At 36.9% G+C, this 18,927-nt stretch overlaps 1 protein-coding gene across 3 annotated transcripts in view; it reads left to right on the forward strand.

The window, feature by feature from the left end:
- The window catches only part of LOC149580450 (Ribosomal protein L7Ae/L30e/S12e/Gadd45 family protein), a 174,914-nt gene that overhangs the window by 107,338 nt on the left and 48,649 nt on the right, over window positions 1–18,927 (forward strand). For 2 of the 3 annotated variants that reach the window (XM_089791061.1, XM_089791069.1), the window contains exons 3-4: window positions 1,302–1,356; window positions 1,901–2,089. In XM_089791061.1, the coding sequence (XP_089647187.1) occupies window positions 1,302–1,356; window positions 1,901–2,089 (244 nt within the window). The remainder of the gene's footprint in view (window positions 1–1,301; window positions 1,357–1,900; window positions 2,090–18,927) is intronic. The other variant, XM_089791076.1, reaches the window with a different exon arrangement.

An 18,927-nucleotide genomic window follows, 5' to 3' on the forward strand; every position in this document is an offset into this window, starting at 1 on the left:
CTAGCACTTATTGGGAATGTAAGGTATTGACTATCAGTGCATTAAGTTGCGTTGATTGAATCCGTATTTATGTTATAATCTATTAAGACTTTGACTGGGCTCCAGACTGTTTTGCATTTATAATAATCATCTCATATCAGCACTAGTGCATTAACGGTAACAGAATTTAAATCTCATATTTTCCATGGGAGGAGCAGTAAATGAATACTGGACAACTGTTTGTCAAAATGTTTAACTCTGTTATCTCATAACTGGATTGGATTTTTAAATACATTGAAAGGTTTAGGAAGATTGAGAGTTACTACAGGAACTTGTGACTGTTTGATAGAATTACTTCACAAAATTAACACATCATTTGCCAGATTTCAGGGTCAGAACATTTTGGAATTTATCTGAACTGCTGTAGGTAATAGCTCAGAATATTACAAGGCAGTGATCAATGAATGCTTCTTGTAGGTGGAGACAAAACTCTCTTATTGTTGGTTTGGGAATGCTAACATGAATGGATACTTCTGACTATCATCTTGCTTAGTGGGAAAGATTGTATGTGAGTATGGTGACTTTTCCATAGTGCAAGACACATCACTTAGTGATCAAGAAGAACTTGTAGTTGTGCCCCTTCTAGTGCCACCTTGTTGGCCTAGGTTTCAACTTGGAACTGCTCATGGGAATGATGATTGAATTTCCAAATTAAGAATACAAATTCCTTTTTAAAAACATGTGAAAGATTGGTGAGCCTTAAGTTAATGTTGGCCAATCTCCTAAGAGCACATTATGGGGAGGAAAAACAGTTGGTGAGAAAATTGCGACTGCTGCCCTGCCACTCCTTTTTGAAGCTACACCCTTTTAGAGGATATAATTGACTCTCTTTCTATTTGCTAAACCAAATAAAAAATGATCTCTTATTCCAGTTTTAGCTAGTTCGGAAAACCAATTTTTCAGCCTAAACATTCTCATTTTGCTTGGTGTGTTCTTTATTAAGGCTTGGCTTTAGGATCTCCATTGGTGCACTTAGGGGTTTCAATCCCAATTGCTCATTTTGCAGAAGTTTTGAGATCGTTGATTTGGTTTTATTTTAAAGCTTGGTTGGATTTGGTAATATCTTAAAGCTTACCTTGGTCTGGATTCATCAATTTAACGTTATTCTATTTTGTTAGCATTTCAAGCCCATGTCCTTGATTGCTTTGTGTATTTTCATAGTTAACGTATATGTGGACATAGTTTCTTTTTGTCTCTTTGTAGTAATTGTCTGTTGTTTGTTTTGAATTTGAAAATTTTACTGGAAATGTGAGTTGCTGCAGATCCATTGATGCCATGAAACAACCCAAACCGAAGGCTTACAAGATATGGATGAAGGTAAATATTGTAGCATGGTGACTTGAGTAAATCTTGCAGGTAAAATTTATGGCACATACAGCTTAGCAACTTGATTGATCAAGTCTTATGTTTTTGGAAAGAACATGATAATCTTTTATAAATCTAATATGTTTTTTTAATATTATCTCTCAAACTTAGAGCTTTTCATAAAAGTTTTTTGAGCTCAAAATAAAAACTTGAATAAGTGGGTATATTGATAAGCCATTAAATTTTACATATCCTATTAAATTATTTTATAATTGCTGATTAAATGCTTTAATTGTTTCATTTGATTGTTTTACTACTTTGTATATATTTCTCATGAATTTTTTCATTTGGATGTTAGGGCATGCATAAAAAATTTAATGATTGTTTTCCCATATTTACTTATGTATTTCTGACATTTACGTGTCCTATTTCTATAATTTATATTCTTTATAATTTTTGTAGCTTACGATTGTTTTCTCATCTATAAGTAGGGGCAGTCTTGGTGTTAATGAAGTGGTTGCTAGTGGGCTGATTAATGTATTGATGTGGCAAGCAGCAACATTTTTCTGTGGGAGTGAATGAGGTCACTCGAACACTGGAGAGAATGCCTGTCGTGTCTGACAAATCTCTTGAAAGCTATATATCAGATTTCAAGTGTCCGCAGGACTCATTTTCTACCTTTGAGGAAGGGCATGAAGAAGGTGGCAGGGAAACTGAAACTCCGAGACAAATGGTGCTCCTTCAAGTCAGTAGTTCTCTTCTCTGTGTTGTATATTGTGAATTGGACAGCTGTCATAATGTATTTTTAAACAAGGTATTATGGGTTCTATAGGGGCCCCTGGCCTTGCAAATAAGTAAGCGCGCAGAATAACTGAAATCAAACATAGAAATTGTTAACTGCCAGCACACACATAGAATGCAAAGTCACATATTCCAAATGTATCCTGCTAAGATGACACTTATGCCACCGCTAATTCTTTATTGCTTTTGTTTGAAATGTGATTGCAACGCCATTTTCAGTGATGTATTTTTGTGTGTTTTGCATTTATGTCAAAATTATGATCCATTCATCTTTTGTTGTAGAGAAAACAGTTTTGTTTTTTGAATCATTTTGACTATAAGCCCCAACTTCTAATGTCAAATCTTCTTCACGCAAGGCTCTTGCTCTAAGTCATGTGGTACTTCCGAACAGTATTTGGAATCAGCTTGTGAAAATGCTGGGACAATCAAACTACACTCTTTTATCATCTCACAGCTACCTGTCCTAAGCCATGCATTTTGAGCAGGCTTTGCATCCTTCTGGAGCTGTTCCATAGTTACCTCCTTTTCCTGATGTACTGCATACTTGTAATGTCCCCTCGTTTGGTTTTGCTTGTTTACTGAATAAATCTTCAGGGATACTTAACCTCGATTTCATTCCTTTTTAGGAATCTCAACGTTCACTTAGAATGTTCTGGATCTAGTCTCATGTCATCACCCTATTTTAAAATAAATTTAATGAATAATAAAAAATTAATAAAATTAATAATATTTAATAAATAATAAAATTAAAATATAAAGTAAATTAATTAATGCCGATAGGCGTTCTACAATGGCAGAATGGGTAGAGTGGGATGGTGTGATTGTGTTAATGTTATCTTTTTAGGTTAAATTTGACAATCATCTATACCTCAATTTTTTTAATTTAATTATAAACATAATATACTTTTAAAAATAATTTAATAAACACCACATAAAATATTTGATAAAATTATAATGTTTGGAGATTTAAAAATCATCAATTTTCTTTACAAATTATAATAAAAAGCTTAAGTTAATGCAAAAAAAAAAAGAGAAAGGAAATATAAATAATTTCGGGTGTTGTAAATTAAAATTTTAATCATTTTGTAGTGGATATCTATCGACATTCCTTTAGATAGATTTATTTAAGATATCTATTCTAGTAAATAATACAATGTAAGAACATTGCCGATGAATAGTCGAACTTATTTATATACAATGCAATATAATATCGGCTTTTGAAGACAAGTATAGTTTGCTTAAGACTATAGTAAGTGTGGATGAACATTTGAAGCAAATATATTGAAACTTCATAATTGTAAATAGACATTTGTTCACCGTACAGGGTAAACGGATGTTTATTGCGTTAAGATATTTTATAATCTAACACAGAACAAAGACTTTATTCATATAAGCAGAGATGTACTTCCAATTACAATGATGATCCATAAATCCATTCGGACGATGAACATATACTTCCCAAAGGGGTGACTCAATCATCACGCGACCTTTCGGATACTAACTCTACTCGTTGGCTATAATATAGTTTTTACCAACATCATTCCCCCCCCAAAAAGTAAAGTCGTCTCCGGACGACAAGATAGAGACAACTTATACATCAAAATTCAAAATATGACTCAAACTACTAATTACATTAAGACTCATGGAAAACTAAGAAGTAGAGAGTTGCGTCCCTAATCCAGCTGGTGTGGTAGGTGTCCTCTGCATCCGAAGCTCGTTCAACTGTGCTCATAACTCATGTACCTGTTGCGTCTGAGCGTCCAAATTTAGTTTAGCCTGCATCTGGAGTTCTAGTGCTCTCTTCATCATGTTGGCTATCCTTCGGAGCTCCACTTCCTTTGTATCTGATTCTTTCTTCGCATCCACCAACTAAGATACAATTGTTGCCTTCTTAGCATTGAGTGTTGTGCGCTTCTTTTTGCAAGTCGCCTATTGGGTGGCCAAACTTGTTTCTACTAAGGCTGGTCTGGTAGATGTCTCCTCCCGAGCCCTTATTGTTACTACCTGATCCACCTCAATCTTGCGTAGGGGATAGTACGCCACTCGAGACACCTATACTATCCCTCGCGTGAGCAGCTCGACTCTGTTCTCCAACACAGGCTCCTGAGTATTCCACTTCTCCTGCACCTTTGGGGTCTCTATCCTCGACCATCCTCTCGCCTCGAAACATATAGAGAAGGCTGCTGGACAACCAACCCTGATAAATGCAAAGACCTGCTCCAATTCCCGTACTATCGACTCCAAGGTGCATCTTTGTGCCAAGACTACTACTTGTCTACCTCAAGTCAATACATCTGCTAAGTATGTCTCCATATCCTCCTCTATAGCTGGCAAAGGGTTAGATGACATGGTGTGCTCTATGGCCATTGTTGTTTCTACCGCTTCCAACATCCTCTCAGCTGTGCTCTCTGTCAAAGGGGGTGGTGGTGGCTCCACCGTAGGATGACTCTCTGCTGGGGCTGGGGCATCTGTCACCTCGGGTACCTCTCTCATGGGTGAGATAGTGACAAGTGTTGGTACTTTCGGTCTAATACTGAATCTCCTACCTAAGTACCCACTCAGCTCCTGCTCACTCAAGTCCTCGACTGTAGCATCCTCCCTGGTGGCCAATAACGCGTCATCTATGGTGACCACTGCATCAGATCTCACTACCTCTAGTCTGACTTGTGGTGTCCCCAAACTCTTAGGAATCTCCTGCATAGGTACCTCCATCACTCCCTCTTATGCCTCTACCTCATCATTTGGTATAACCGCGACTGTATGTGTCTCAACTTCTATCTCTGGTAAAACTATGGCTATAACTAGCAAAGCCCCTTAGTCGACTGAAGGCTCAACAACCCATGGAGGTGCTAATGCTGGTTGGACTGATAGCCTGGGTGTTAGCCGCGTTGCTAGTCTGGTTGCTAGGTTACAGGGGTCATAACCACAGGCTGCCTAAATTGTCCAAATCTCGGAATGCGAACACTTGCTGAAACTAAGTGAGAGTGAGATGTAGTCGCGAGGGACCTCGAAAATAATAGTGATGGTGTTGTGATAACCTCGATGTCCTCATCATCCTCCTCATCCTCCACCTCCTCCGAGTCGTCAGTGTCTTTAGAGGATGTGTCTTGGCTCCCACTATCAGTGTTCCCATTCTCTGAGCTCTCTACCTCTTGTCGCAGCCTCTTCTGTCCGATGGCCTTCTGCCCTCCTAGAGTATCAAGGTGCTTCCATTGCATGATTAGGGGCTCTGCTGGTTCTATCGGACCTGACTTGATCTCCAGCCTATCATTAGGTATCATTTGTGCTGTGGCATCGACAAATAAATTGATGGCGTAATGTGGCATATAAAATGTTGTGCTGCAATGTCATAAACTCATTCATACGCTCAACCAATAGAGATGCCTAGTAATATACTCTTCCATTCATGATGCCATTCATCATGGTTACCTATAGGAATGAAATATCAGATGCCCTACTCGATCCAGTGAATCTACTTCTTACTAGGTCCATCAGACAATGCTAGTGCCCTTCTTGTACATCGGATTTCTTCAACCCTCTTCCATTCGAAGTATCCATTAAAGCTTCGCTTTTTGCCTGAGGCCATCTACCACATACTAGTTCTACGAGCTGCGCGTTCACTTCTCGACTTAGTTTCTTTGGCTTGTTATTAATTTTTCTCCCTCCCTACGCATGACTAGGTATGCCGAACACCCTGGTGAAGTCTGCTGCTCTAAAAGATATCACAAGGTTTTGTCCTAGATAAGGAAATAAACTTGTTTGTGAGAATCATTCTAAGTTTCTAGCATAGTGCGGAGAAAACCCTCGAAGTCATGAATGCAGAACACTGGCATTCGCAGTGCCCATTCCACCTGCTCCCTTTGTATGCTTTCCTTCGCAAAATGGTCATTCGGGGTCTCTTGCCACCACTTCCTACACTCTAACCTATTCAAACCCTCGAACGTGACATACTAGGATGTAAGATGCATAGTTGTAGTCGACTATACTTGTGCCCTTGCCTTCTTTTTGCCTGTACTTCCTGCAATACGCAATTGCGATGGTAGAGCTGGTACATTCCTGTTCATTGTGCTACTCGATGAATCTTCTTCTAATTTTTTCTTCCACATTGTCTTCTCAGCTGACTGCATAACTATCACCTCTTTTGTCTTTTTGTATGTGATGAGGACAAGAAAACAGTTAGGTCAGTTCCTCTTCGGAATGGTACATCACCAATCCTTCGATATATGGCCTTCTTTTAGTTGGAAGTGTACGACCTTTATTTTTAAATTTTCTCCTTATTCCTTAATCTGTAGGGTGATCCTGCCTGTGCTTTGCTTCCTTGTATGGTGTTGGAGTCCCTTTATTCGTCAATTTCCTACTGTGTGCCTTCGCCCTACTACCCAATCATTTGTACGGTGTCTTTTGATGGTGATTATTAATGCCGGTTTGCAATTGCTGTTTCCGTTCTTGTTTATAATACCTTTCCCTTTCCTAAATCTTGCTAGGCCGTACGATGGGCATTTAAGCTTCTTTGTCTTTAATGCCCTACGGTATCCATACTTGGCCGTACAGTAGTTAGAGCCGTATGGGGTTTATGCTTTGAGCCCACCTTCTATTTTCCATGACCGTATAGTAGTCAACATTTAGTTCTACGTTCTGGCTTCTCCATGGCTATACGGTGAGCTTGCATTACTCTCTACTAAGTCCGTACACAGTACGGTATAACTTTGTTCTCACTGTGAAGTCCATACACTGTGCATTATAACCCTTCACTTAGCAAAGTCTGTACCGTATGGTATAACTCCCTTCTTATGCGAGATCCTGTGAAGTCTGTATGGTAAGCAATGAGCTTTCTTCTTTAGTCTGTACGATGTATTTGCCTACACTAGTCGTGTGGTATATTGCATATGTTGTTAAGCTTTCGGGCTGTACGGTATCTCCACACAGTCTTCTACTTTGTACGGTGAATTCCCTCGCAATCCGTACGGTGTGCTTATCACAACTTGCAATTATGTATCCGTACGATAAATCCAGACATTCCCCCTATTGGTCATACAGTAGTCAAATTCATATATTTGCTCCTTTCACTGGCTATACAGTGGGTAATTATTGTTTCCTTGATGGGTTGGTCCTACAGATTCTTGATCCTTCGGTACGGTAATCTTTTTCTTTCTGTACAGTGAGTGGTTTCGCTTTTTATCCCTTTCCTCTTGTTCTTTCCTGCATATACTTATTATAATTAATTATATTATTATTATTATTTTAATATACATATATATTTTACTACTATTATTATTATTTTTATATTGTCTTTTAGTTATTCGTTCAGGGGAGTCTCCTTTCTCCTAGAACCTTTTTCCTTTCATGGTGGATTTTTAATTTTGACCCATTTACTGCGTCCGTCACCTCCTTTCCGTCCAACGTCCATAGTTTTATTGCTCCATTATCGCCCACTTCACGAGTTTTATATGGCCCGACCCACTTTACCTTAAATTTGCCCTATTTGATTTCATTATGCCCATTGTACATCAATACTAGTTGACCCGGTAGAAACTTGTTGAGTTTTAAGTGCTTGTCGTGCCATAGCACTGTGAAAATTTGGTAGCCCATTGTGCTTGTAATCGCCGTTTATCGACTTTATTCAAGTTATACAACCTTTCCCTGAGACTTTCCATGTTTCCTAGTTTATTTTCAATCATATTCGTAAACTCAGTACCATGAACTTTGTTGGTACCATTGCTTCCTGGCCGTACATCAGTTGGAACAAAGTGTTTTGTGGTGACTTTGTACGAGGTACGATATGCCCATAATGCCGATGGTAGCTTTTCCTTCCAATCTTCACGTTGAATTGTGCACGATTTGTAGATTACTGCAACCTAGATTTTGTTTGTGGCTTCCGCTTGTTCGTTTGCTCTAGGATAGTATGGGCTCGATAGAGAATGGAATATTTTGAATTTTGTGGTTAGTAGTCGGATGACGTGATTGACAAAATGTCCCCCATGGTTGCTTGTCAACTATATCAAGATCTCGTATCTTGTGATGATCTGCTCGTAGATGAATCTTGCCGCACTCATTGCAGAGTTGTTGTGTAGGGCTCGTGCCTCTACCCACTTGGTAAGGTACTTTGTTGCTACAACAATGTACTTGCATCTTCGGGTTTTGCTCACCTTGAGGGGTTCGACAAAGTACAACCCCCAACGTTCAAATAATTTCTGCATGTGTGAAGGGTTCAGAGGCACGAAAGCCCTTTTGAGTGGCTTCTCGGCCCTTTGACATGTATCACATGCAATGACCCACTCCTTGGCATCGTTGTGCACGGTTGGCCACCATAACCCTGCCAAAAGTATCTTCTGTGTAGTTGTATCTAGCCCCATATGTCCTCCTGTGGGTCCTTTGTGTGCTTCCTTCAATACCTTTGGTATTTCTTCCTCTAGAACACATCGTCATAAGATCTAGTTAGGTCCCATCTTATACAACAACCTGTTAATCAATTGGAACGTTCGATTTCACAACACCAGTTTCCTCATCTCGCTTGGTGGCATTTCCCTAGGAAATTGCCCCTTCAAAAGATATTCCTCGATACTCGCGTACCGGGATGGTAGTACGACAATCTGGAATAGTTGTGCATCAGAAAAATCGTTGTTGACTCCCTCCGGTGGTTCTCCCAATTTGATCCTCGATAAATGATTTGTATTTACATGGCTTTTCCTAGGCTGCACCACAATTTTAAATGTATACTCTTGTAACAATAATAGCCATTTGCTTATTCGTCCTTAGATGATAGCAGGGCTTGATGATCTATGTAGAATATGAATGGAGTCACCAATAGGTAATGTCTAAATTTCTGCATGGCGTACACCATTCAGAGAGTCTCACGTTCTGTTGTTCTATAATTCTTTTCTGCCTTAGACAATAGTTTGCTCGTGAAGTGTATCGGATGGTCCAATCTGTGGTCACTTGTTTTTGCCAACGTTGCTCCAATTGCGTTTCTGAAAACATAGCTATTGCATGATGAGGCATATAGAAAGCTTTATGCCTTAGCTCCAAAAATTCCTTCAATCGTTCTGAGAAAAGTTGATCTCAATTATACACCCTCCCCTTGGTCAATCCATTCACCAAGGGCTACATCAATAAGGGTATATTAGAGGTTTGACACCCTCCTATGAGCTTACTTTGGAAATCCACAATACATCTCCATTTTTTAGTACCAATGAAACTCTTTTTCAAACCCCGACTATTGCTTTTACTCAGATGCTCTCCCACTCCTTTTCAGGAAGATCAAATTTGCACATTAGTCCCAAACATTTCTTCTTTTCTTCCATTGTCATTTTTATTGGGGTTTTTGCTGGGTCCTGCCCTTGGTTGGGACCCCCAAATACCTTCTTTTGTTGAATGAGAAATTCTAATACTTCGCTGAAAGTATTGGATAACTAATTTTTGTCCTTTCTTATCATATCCAACAATCAGTCTTTCAAATTAAAAGAATGCATAAAAATGATTTGTCTACCTCTACTTTGCATAATGCCCCCTTTAGCAAATGATTCTCTTCCGCACTTTGCTACCAAATTTGACACTCACTTCCAGAAGCGCTCTCAAATGTGATATTTGCATTTGTAGTCTTTTTCCTTTCTTCTTGGAGGAAGCCATATGTTTTGTCTGTAACCTCTTGTCTTTTCCAGAATCTGTAATTGTGCCCTTGGTAGGATTGCCCATACTAGTTTCCACCATTCTAGTAGATTGATTAAATAACCTATTCTCCATTTTAGTTGTTCCCTTCTCATGCCAATAATTACACTTTGTGTGTCCTTATTTTATTATCGCATATCCTCCTATTATTGCCATTTCTTGTGCCGTTTTGCATTTGTTCATACAATGTTGATCTGTTCAGTAGCGCTGCTCTAAGTGATTTCTTCCGTACTATCACTGGCTCTTATCATAGATTTGCTTTCTATTTGCATACGTTTCTTGTTAACTCGTACGGAAGTCTTTGTATGTTGTGTCCGTATGTTAGGACTAATGCTCTCGTATGGTTGTAGGGATAACACTGTACACTTTTTTGCTCCTGTCGTATGTCGAACTATACCCTTTGTCTTCTCCCTCAAACATACTGTCTTTTGTACAATCTCTTCTTCCTTGTTCTAGTGTATAACTTTTTTCCTGAGTCGTACGACCTGTTACTGTATAGTGGCACAATCCCCTTCTCTCTTTTGTGTGTGTTCTCTTTGGCCTTCTCTTCATTTTGTCTCGTGCCCTTTGCAATGGTTTGATATGGTTGTCTTTTCTTGTGTTATATAATGCTCTTGGAGTTGTTTTCTCTTTTTAAATTGTTTTATTACTACTTTCCTCCTTTTTATCTTCATTGAATATCTTACTCTATGGTTTTTCTTATTTAATTGTTTTTTGTTTTTTGTTTTCTATTCTTATATCCATTATATTAATTTGAAAAGTTTGTTGCCTTCCCTTACAAATCTTCAACTTTTATCCATTTATGGGGTCTTTCAGGGGATTATTATCTAGAGTGGATAACTTTAGTGCTCTATTTGCTCCAACTTCCCTTATTTTGTAAGGTGCTAGCCATCAAACGTTAAATTTTCTTGGTGGTAGTTCAACCCTACCATTATATTTAAGTACTAGTTGTCCTGGTTGAAAATTGATTTTTGACATATGTTTTTCATGCGAGAATTTCCTTCTCTTTTGTGCTACTTCCCTAGCCCATTGTCTAATCATCCTTCTTTCATATGGTTTCAATAAGTGTTGAGCCTCTCCCTTAGGCTTTCTATACCTAGTCTATGCTCAACTGCCACCTTTAGGCTTGGAACTATGTATTCTGCAGGCATTACAATCTCTTGCTTGTACATCAGTTGAAATGGAGTCTGGCTTGTTGTGGCGTTATAAGTGGTCTAATATGCCTGTAACACCGCGGGAAGCCTCTCCTCCTAGTCATCCTTATTCTTCCCCACATGTCTTCTACAAGATGGATACTAATACTTTGCTTGTGGCTTCAACCTCACCATTAGCTTGAGGATAGTATGTAATGAAAAGTGTATGAAATTTCTTGAACTTGATTGTCATAGTTCAGATCATTTGATTTACAATTGTACTCCTCTGTCACTTATTATTTGAAGAGATAAGCTGAACCAGATCACTATTTGTTCGTATAGGAATATGGCCGTACTTACTGTTGTGTTGTCAAGAAGAGCTCTTGCTTCCACCCATTTTGTAAGATATAATGTACCCACTATTGCATAATTGCATCTATGCATATTGCTTACCTTCAGGGGTCCTACAAAATCCAATCCAAAGCTCTCAAATAACTCTTGTGGTTGTGATGGAAACAGAGGCATGGAGTCTCTTTTCAAGGGTTTTCCTGCTCTTTGACATGATGTGTCACAGCTCAACACTCACTCTTGAGCATCCATATGTAAGGTGGGCTACTACAATCCGGCTAATAGCACTTTGCATATCGTAGCATCATGTCCCATATGGCCTCCTGGAATTGCTTAATGGGATTCTTTGAGTACTTTGAGTACTCTTGGAATCTCCTCCTCCATCTCGCATCTTCGTAACACTTCATATGGCCCCATTTTTGTATAGTAATATGTTGTTATGTTTAAATGTCTTACTTTTCAACACAATCTTCATGCTTTCACTGACTGCCATATCTTTTGGAAAGGTAGAAGTTGATAAATATTAGCCAATTCCTATATACAAGTGAGGTAATGTTGCAATCTGGAATAAATGTGTATCTGGACAATCCATATTGACTACCTCCTCTTCAGGTTCTCCTGACCGTATTTGGCACAATTGATTTGCAATTACGTAGTTCTTTCCAGGACGTACTATGATTTTAAAAGTAAACAAGAGGAGGATTGGCGAGCTAGTTACCCTTCCTTGTACAATGGGCTTGTTTACCAAGTACATAGCTTGATGATCAACAAAAAATGTGAATGATGTGGCTAATAAATACTATCTAAATTTTTGGATAGCATAAACCATACCTAGTGCCTCTCTTTCTGTTGAGCTATAGTTCTATTGCACGTTTGATAGGATTCGGCTTGCTAAGTACACTGGATGGTCCAATCCCTCTTGTCTTGTTTGGGCTAGTGTGGCCCCTATTGCATAATCAAAAGCATTCACGTGAAAATAGATTTTCTTATTCTAATCTGGGATGGGTGCTCCTACCAGTCTTGATTACTGTTTCTGGAATGTCTCCTGTTCCTTTTGTCAAGCAAGTACTTCTCCAATGGTAAGGACACCTCTGCAAATCCTTTTATGAACCTCCTGCCGTAGCCAACGTGTCGTAGGAATGATTCAATGTTGCCTACATCATGTAGGCCTCTCCATATGAATGATTAGATTGATCTTATCTGAATCTGTTTTCAGTCCTTTGATGTATACTATGGGGCCGAGGAGTCTACCTTGTGTAATGATAGACCGACATTTCTTTGGATTTAGAGCCAATCTTGACTGTCGATATCTTTCCATGCATTTCCCCAATGCTCTCGAGTGGTGCTCCTTTCCACTATAGATTAACCAGTCATCTAAAAAAGCTTTGAAGTTCCCCATAGACATTCCATCAAAGATATGGAGTATAATCCTTTGAAAGGTTGTTTGTGCGTTACACAATCCAAACGACATCCAATTGTACGCATAGACTCCATCTTCCACTTCAAACATGGTTTTCAATTTGTCCTCTTCAGCTATGTTGATTTAGTTATACCTCGAAAGCTCGTCTATGAAGGAATACATTTCTTGCCCTGTTAGTTCTTCCAAAAAACTATCTGTGAACGAAATTGGAAAGGGATCTTTCATAGTTAGTGCGTTCAGAGATCTGAAATCTACACAAATCCAAATTTGATTACCTTGCATTTTCAACGTAATGAATGTATGGGAGACCCATTCAAAGGTTTGTACCTTAAAAGTGATAATGATACTGGCATCCAACATCTTGGTGATAGTTTCTATCCATCCAGTAGGGTCTTTTACGTATTGGTTTGGAACCTGATACGAGCGTTATTCGATGAATGCATAACTCTAATGGTACTTCCTTTAGGTCGTTATACGTTCATACAAACATGCTTGTGTACTGCAAAATTGTTTTGAAGGTTGTCGACCCAGTCATCACCAGTGAGGATTTGTTTGGGATGATCCTCCTCCTCTAGATTCATTCTTCTTAGTTTAGGTTCTTTGTATTTTAGTTCTTTGTCCTTCTCAAATTTGTGTGCTGGAGTGTCATTAAGTTTGGCCTTATCTTCCTTGTATTCCTTGTAATGTCCTGGATACTCTTGCTTAGGTTCTGGTTCTTGAATTCGCAACATGTTACATTCCGGTTATGTTAGGTATGTGCTTTCCAAGGGCAGTGATCTATCTCTTTGTATTGAGGATGAAACATGGAGAGACATGTCCCTAATATATCAATTGATTAATTAACTACACACACGTACATATACATCACATATAACTTAATTTTAGTCTTATGAGTTTATCCAATTGAAGCTGCCAAACATTAACACCCCCTCTTAGCTAGGGAGGATAAACACTGATATTACACTATTGGTAATATTAGGAATGGCAAATTTTAAGGATATGTTTGATTAGAATATATCCGCCATTTTGATATCACATTTGATATCATGAGTGTTGGCCTCCAAAATATTAACATATAATATTCACTAAATACTCTAAATAATGGCCTATGGAATATCAACACATGATATTCACCATTTTGATAGCACATTTGATATCATGAGTATTGGTGTGTAGAATATCAACATATGATTATCACCAAATAGTCTTTAGTAATGGCTTGTAGAATATCAACACATGATATTCACCATTTACTCAATAAGTTAATGGCTTGCAAAATATCAACACATGATATTCACCAAATACCTATAATATATCTATACAAACAACTTATAGATCGTCAAGTGAATGACATCTATCACTTAGTTGTTGACTTACAAGATATAGTCCATTATGATCTGTTCCAACATCTACATAAAATATATAAAATGTATATCATGACTTTAGTTATTGTAAGATCGTCACCTTCTAATAACTTCTGCAAATACAAGTGATATTCATTTGGAAGTTGTCACTCCCTCATCATGTACATAGGCGGTAGATCCATTAAATCATGCAGTTACATGCATGATACCAAAAGCTTACATGAAGTCAAAACTCCCTCGCATTCTGATATGATCAAAATCTTCAAAGATCAACTGAAACATATCCTCTATCCGCTCTTTTAATTAGATGTGTCAGACTCCCTCTGAACATCAATCTTTTGAGCTCCTTTACACTTTGAAGAAGTGTAATATATTCAGATGGGATTAAAGAGGACACAACCAAAACATATAAGAGTAATGACGGATTTAGTTATTTCTTATGGTTAATGATAAATTCTATGTGAATATTGAATCTGGTGATATCAAGAAGAAGAATAACCACTCCAAGTAGCTACGAATAGGAGGACAATAAGGCATAATAATTTCTAGAAGGAATTAAGACAGAGAGCTAACCTATCTGAGGGACATCACAAGATATTCTGTAAATGAATATTCTTAAGGATGTAAGGTGGGGAATCAAGTATTCTCTGAAGAACCAGTATATAATTAAACAAATGCATATGCAAGGATGGATATACCCTTGTGGTTATCCATAAGGCTTAGGATGCGTAATACCTCTCCTGCGAAGGATGGATATGCCTAGAGCTGCTATCCATAAGGCCTAGGATGAGAAAGAGCACTCTCCTAGGAATGATGGATATATCAAGATTGATTATCCATAAGGTCTTATGTGAAGAGATGGTGCTTAGTGGAGGGCTATTCTATTGATTAGAGCCCCATGAACTAAGCATCTGATCACAGTCTCTCCTCAAGAAGGGGATTAAATTGGGAATTAGGATCTTATGTGTTATAGACTTACAAGAATTGAATAATATTTTAAAAATACTAATAATTTTATGCATGATTTATGGGTTGAGTACTAACATATGATGTAGATCTACCTATCAAGGAGGTAGTCACCACCAACTTGGGTAGCATGAACAATAATCTAAAACTTGAGTATATGATTAAGAATATTGTGACGAAATAAATTTTATGAAGCATCTCCTTGACCTCATCTCATTTCAATTTGTAATTAGAAAAAAGGAATCTACCAAAGCATTTAACATGTGTATGCTCTGTGTCTTCATGCATTAATGTGTATATGTCATGTTTTCATATACTAATGTATATAAATTTTGTGCATGCTTTGTGCTTTCATATATCCTAGTATATGTTTCCTAGTATATGAACATCTTTAGAGTGTTGAAATTGAAGACTTTTTGTCAAGATTGGATCAAGAGCATTCTTAGTGAGTGTTGAAAATAAGACGATCTTCTAAGTGAATTTTGTGATTCCTTTAAAGAAATTAAGATAGAGACTCTATATCTCTCAAGGCTTACTGACCCAAAAAGAAAGCAACACTTAGGAGAGGCAATCCCAAGCGATCCAACAAATCAAGATAAGTTCTTCCTTTTGAACTATTTTCAAGATTTTGGATTCCATATTATATTTTCAGATTTGATAAGTTTATATTTATAAATATATGACATTTCTCATCCCAAGTTGAAATTATTGTTGTTGCAGGACTGAAGTGGGGTGCATCGATCAATGCCAAATTGCTTGAGGAGAAGCAATTTCGGGAAGGGCAGATTGTACTATCCCCTCTCCCAAAAAGAATTCAAAATATATCATAAATTCGATACAAAGTAATTATGATTATTTAAATGATTAATAATAAGTAATAAATAATAAATAAACATAATATGGTTCCTCAATTATACAAGTTTATATTAAATATTTAAACTTATCTAATAATTAATACTAATAAAGTAAAATAATAAAATATAATAATCACATCTTATTGAAATTAACAAATAATGATAAATTATAATATAACTTATTACTAAATATATATTCATGAGTCAATATTATGTTATCATTTATTATTGCTAATATAACAATATAATGTAGACATCAATAAATTTTTATATAAATAAGTAGCTACTAAATATGATAATATTGATTTAGTTAAATATCTAAAGACAGGACCATTCAATGTAGAAGATACATAAGAAATTACATAAGCATCAAAGAGAGATCCATGGCAGAACGTCATAAAGGAATTGGATTGGTGCTAGAATGAATTATAGAAGCGTACTCATTAGGGTGGAACTGTTTGCTGGAGGAGTTAGAGGATATAACGAGGGGAAGAGGAAGGGAAAACATTAAACAAGAATTGGAAAGAATCGAGTATTGAAGAAGGAAAAATGACTTGCAACTAGGAAATCCAACTGAGAAGTGCAAATGCAGATTCAGCAGTTACAAAGAATGATTATCGTACCTGACGGATCACTAACTAAGTGGACATGTCATAAGGAAGGCAAAGATTTAGATATGAAGTTCAGAATAGTTAAAGATTAGATCAAAGAGGCCTCAGCCAGCATTGACTCAGAATAGACTAAAAATAATTGGTTTCACACAAGCAGCGATGACGCACATATTCAGGCAACTAATGATTTTGATCATCAACAAAATGATTGGATGTCTTAGTTACAATTAGCATTTGCAATCTCATACCATTGGGAATAGACATTAGAGTCCATGCCAATACGAGGGCATCAACTTATGTGGGAGTGATCTCCATGGACATCTAGCAAACAAGCTAGGGCATCATGGGCAATCATATTCAGTCTCACAACAAGTATAGTTCAATTTAAAGACAATCTCATTCAAATGCTCAAAGACAAAATATGAAATAAGATGTAGGCGTAAGATTAAAGACATACCTAAGGCATTCAACCAATGAATCAGCCAAGAATCTGGAGTCTTGATAATACATCAAAATCATTCTCATTGCAAGGCTGGATAGAATAGCTTCAAGGGATCACTTCAGAAAATGTATTGATCTTTAGAGGAATATATTTGAATCAATCTGTAATAGAGGCAGATCGTTGGAGTAGGGAATTATATATATAAAATAGTAAGACATATCATAAGTATAAAGATGACATATCAGATAAGTGAACAATTAATACTTCAAGGTATACACAGATTGAGCAGAATTGAACAATTTATTCTTACTCACATATCAGTAAAGGAAATAGTATTGAAATATGATGAAGGAACATCAAAACTCATCGGGTATGTAGATTGAAATCAGAAACAACAATAGAGAACTTCAGACTGGCTGTAATACCAAGATTAAAGTGAAGCCCATTTGGGTTTTCACAGCTTCCAAAAGACACATAACAGGATTGAAGCGCATTTGGGTCATCACAGCTTCCAAAAGACACATAACAGGATAAGCAATCAGTTGTACTTCTAAGAAGACACCACCATTGCAAGAATAGATATTCATGACAGATGTAATCAACACTCTGTTCTATGTAATGTCAGTCTTAGTGACAACCATTTAGAATTATCTCAGGAATAGAATTATAATTGTAAGGAGCAACAATAAGGCGAGGTAATTCTGCACTGTAAATTGCCAGACACAGTCACAACAGAGATCATAGTGGCCATCATATTAAATTCAAATTAATTGTAAGATCAACTAAGGATTGAGCTAGTCACCTAATTCACAAACAACAAATGACATGGACGCTGCTTATTCATGTTAAGAAGATTGGCTTCATGGAAATATTAAACCTGATTACACACACACACACACACACACACACAGACTTTCCTTATCCTTATAAATACCGATCAAAAACATTACATTCTGGATGCCGATCGTGATTTAAATATCGTTCAAGTAATAATGTTTGTAATGTGAAGTAATATTGGTTGTAATGTGCTTGTTCTTATCATTAAAGATGAACCGATACTTTCATGGGTGCAAGTCTTAGTCAAAGACTAATGCCATTAGTTATGAATCGATATGCATCTGTTCGATTATGTTAAGGGAGTAATAATATAATTATTATGTATTGAGGTATGGTTGCGTAGGGTCCCAACCCTACGTAAACATATCTCGATGCATATATATTGTGTATGCATTTGTGAATACTGAAATATATCAATAACAAGGCAATACATACTCAGACATATTCAGATCTGCATATATATACACTTGAATAAATCTGAACTTGGTTATAAAAGAACAGAAATCACACATAAGCTTCATCAATTTTCAGTTCAAGTCTCCACCAATAAATGATTATAGAACTTTACATTTTATCAGAACCAATTTGTTAGAGAGACTTCTCAAATTCAAAATGTTGAAACAAAAGTAACAATATGTCAAACAATGTGCGAGTAGAAGACAGGCTTGAAGGAGCAGCAAAATTCTTCTCATGGAAAATACGAATTATTACAATTCTCGAAGAATTAGAACTAGAATCCTTCATTGAATCAGATATATCTATGCGTGAAGATGAGGCAGAAAAAGCCACTTGGAAAAGACAAAATAATAAAGCTAGGAAAATAATTGTTGATTCAGTAAAAGATCATATTCTTCCATCCATTTCAAATCTCAAAAAGGCATTCAAAGTATTCAAAATGATTAAGGATACATTTGAAATCAATGACTCAAGTAGATTGATTACATTAAAAAATCAACTGATGAATACAAAAATGAATGAGGGAGAATCAATTTCATCCTTCTTTGGAAAAAATTCCGAAATAAAAAATCATCTATGTTCTATTGAAAGCAAAGTAGAAGATCAAGAAGTAACCATAATAGCACTTAAAGAATTACCTATATCTTGGGAAGCATTCATCCAAGTTGTAAGCAGACCTTCAATAC

Source organism: Cupressus sempervirens, chromosome 1 (assembly GCF_028749045.1).
Source record: "Cupressus sempervirens isolate cs-2001-9-10 chromosome 1, ASM2874904v1, whole genome shotgun sequence".
Lineage (NCBI taxonomy): Eukaryota > Viridiplantae > Streptophyta > Pinopsida > Cupressales > Cupressaceae > Cupressus > Cupressus sempervirens.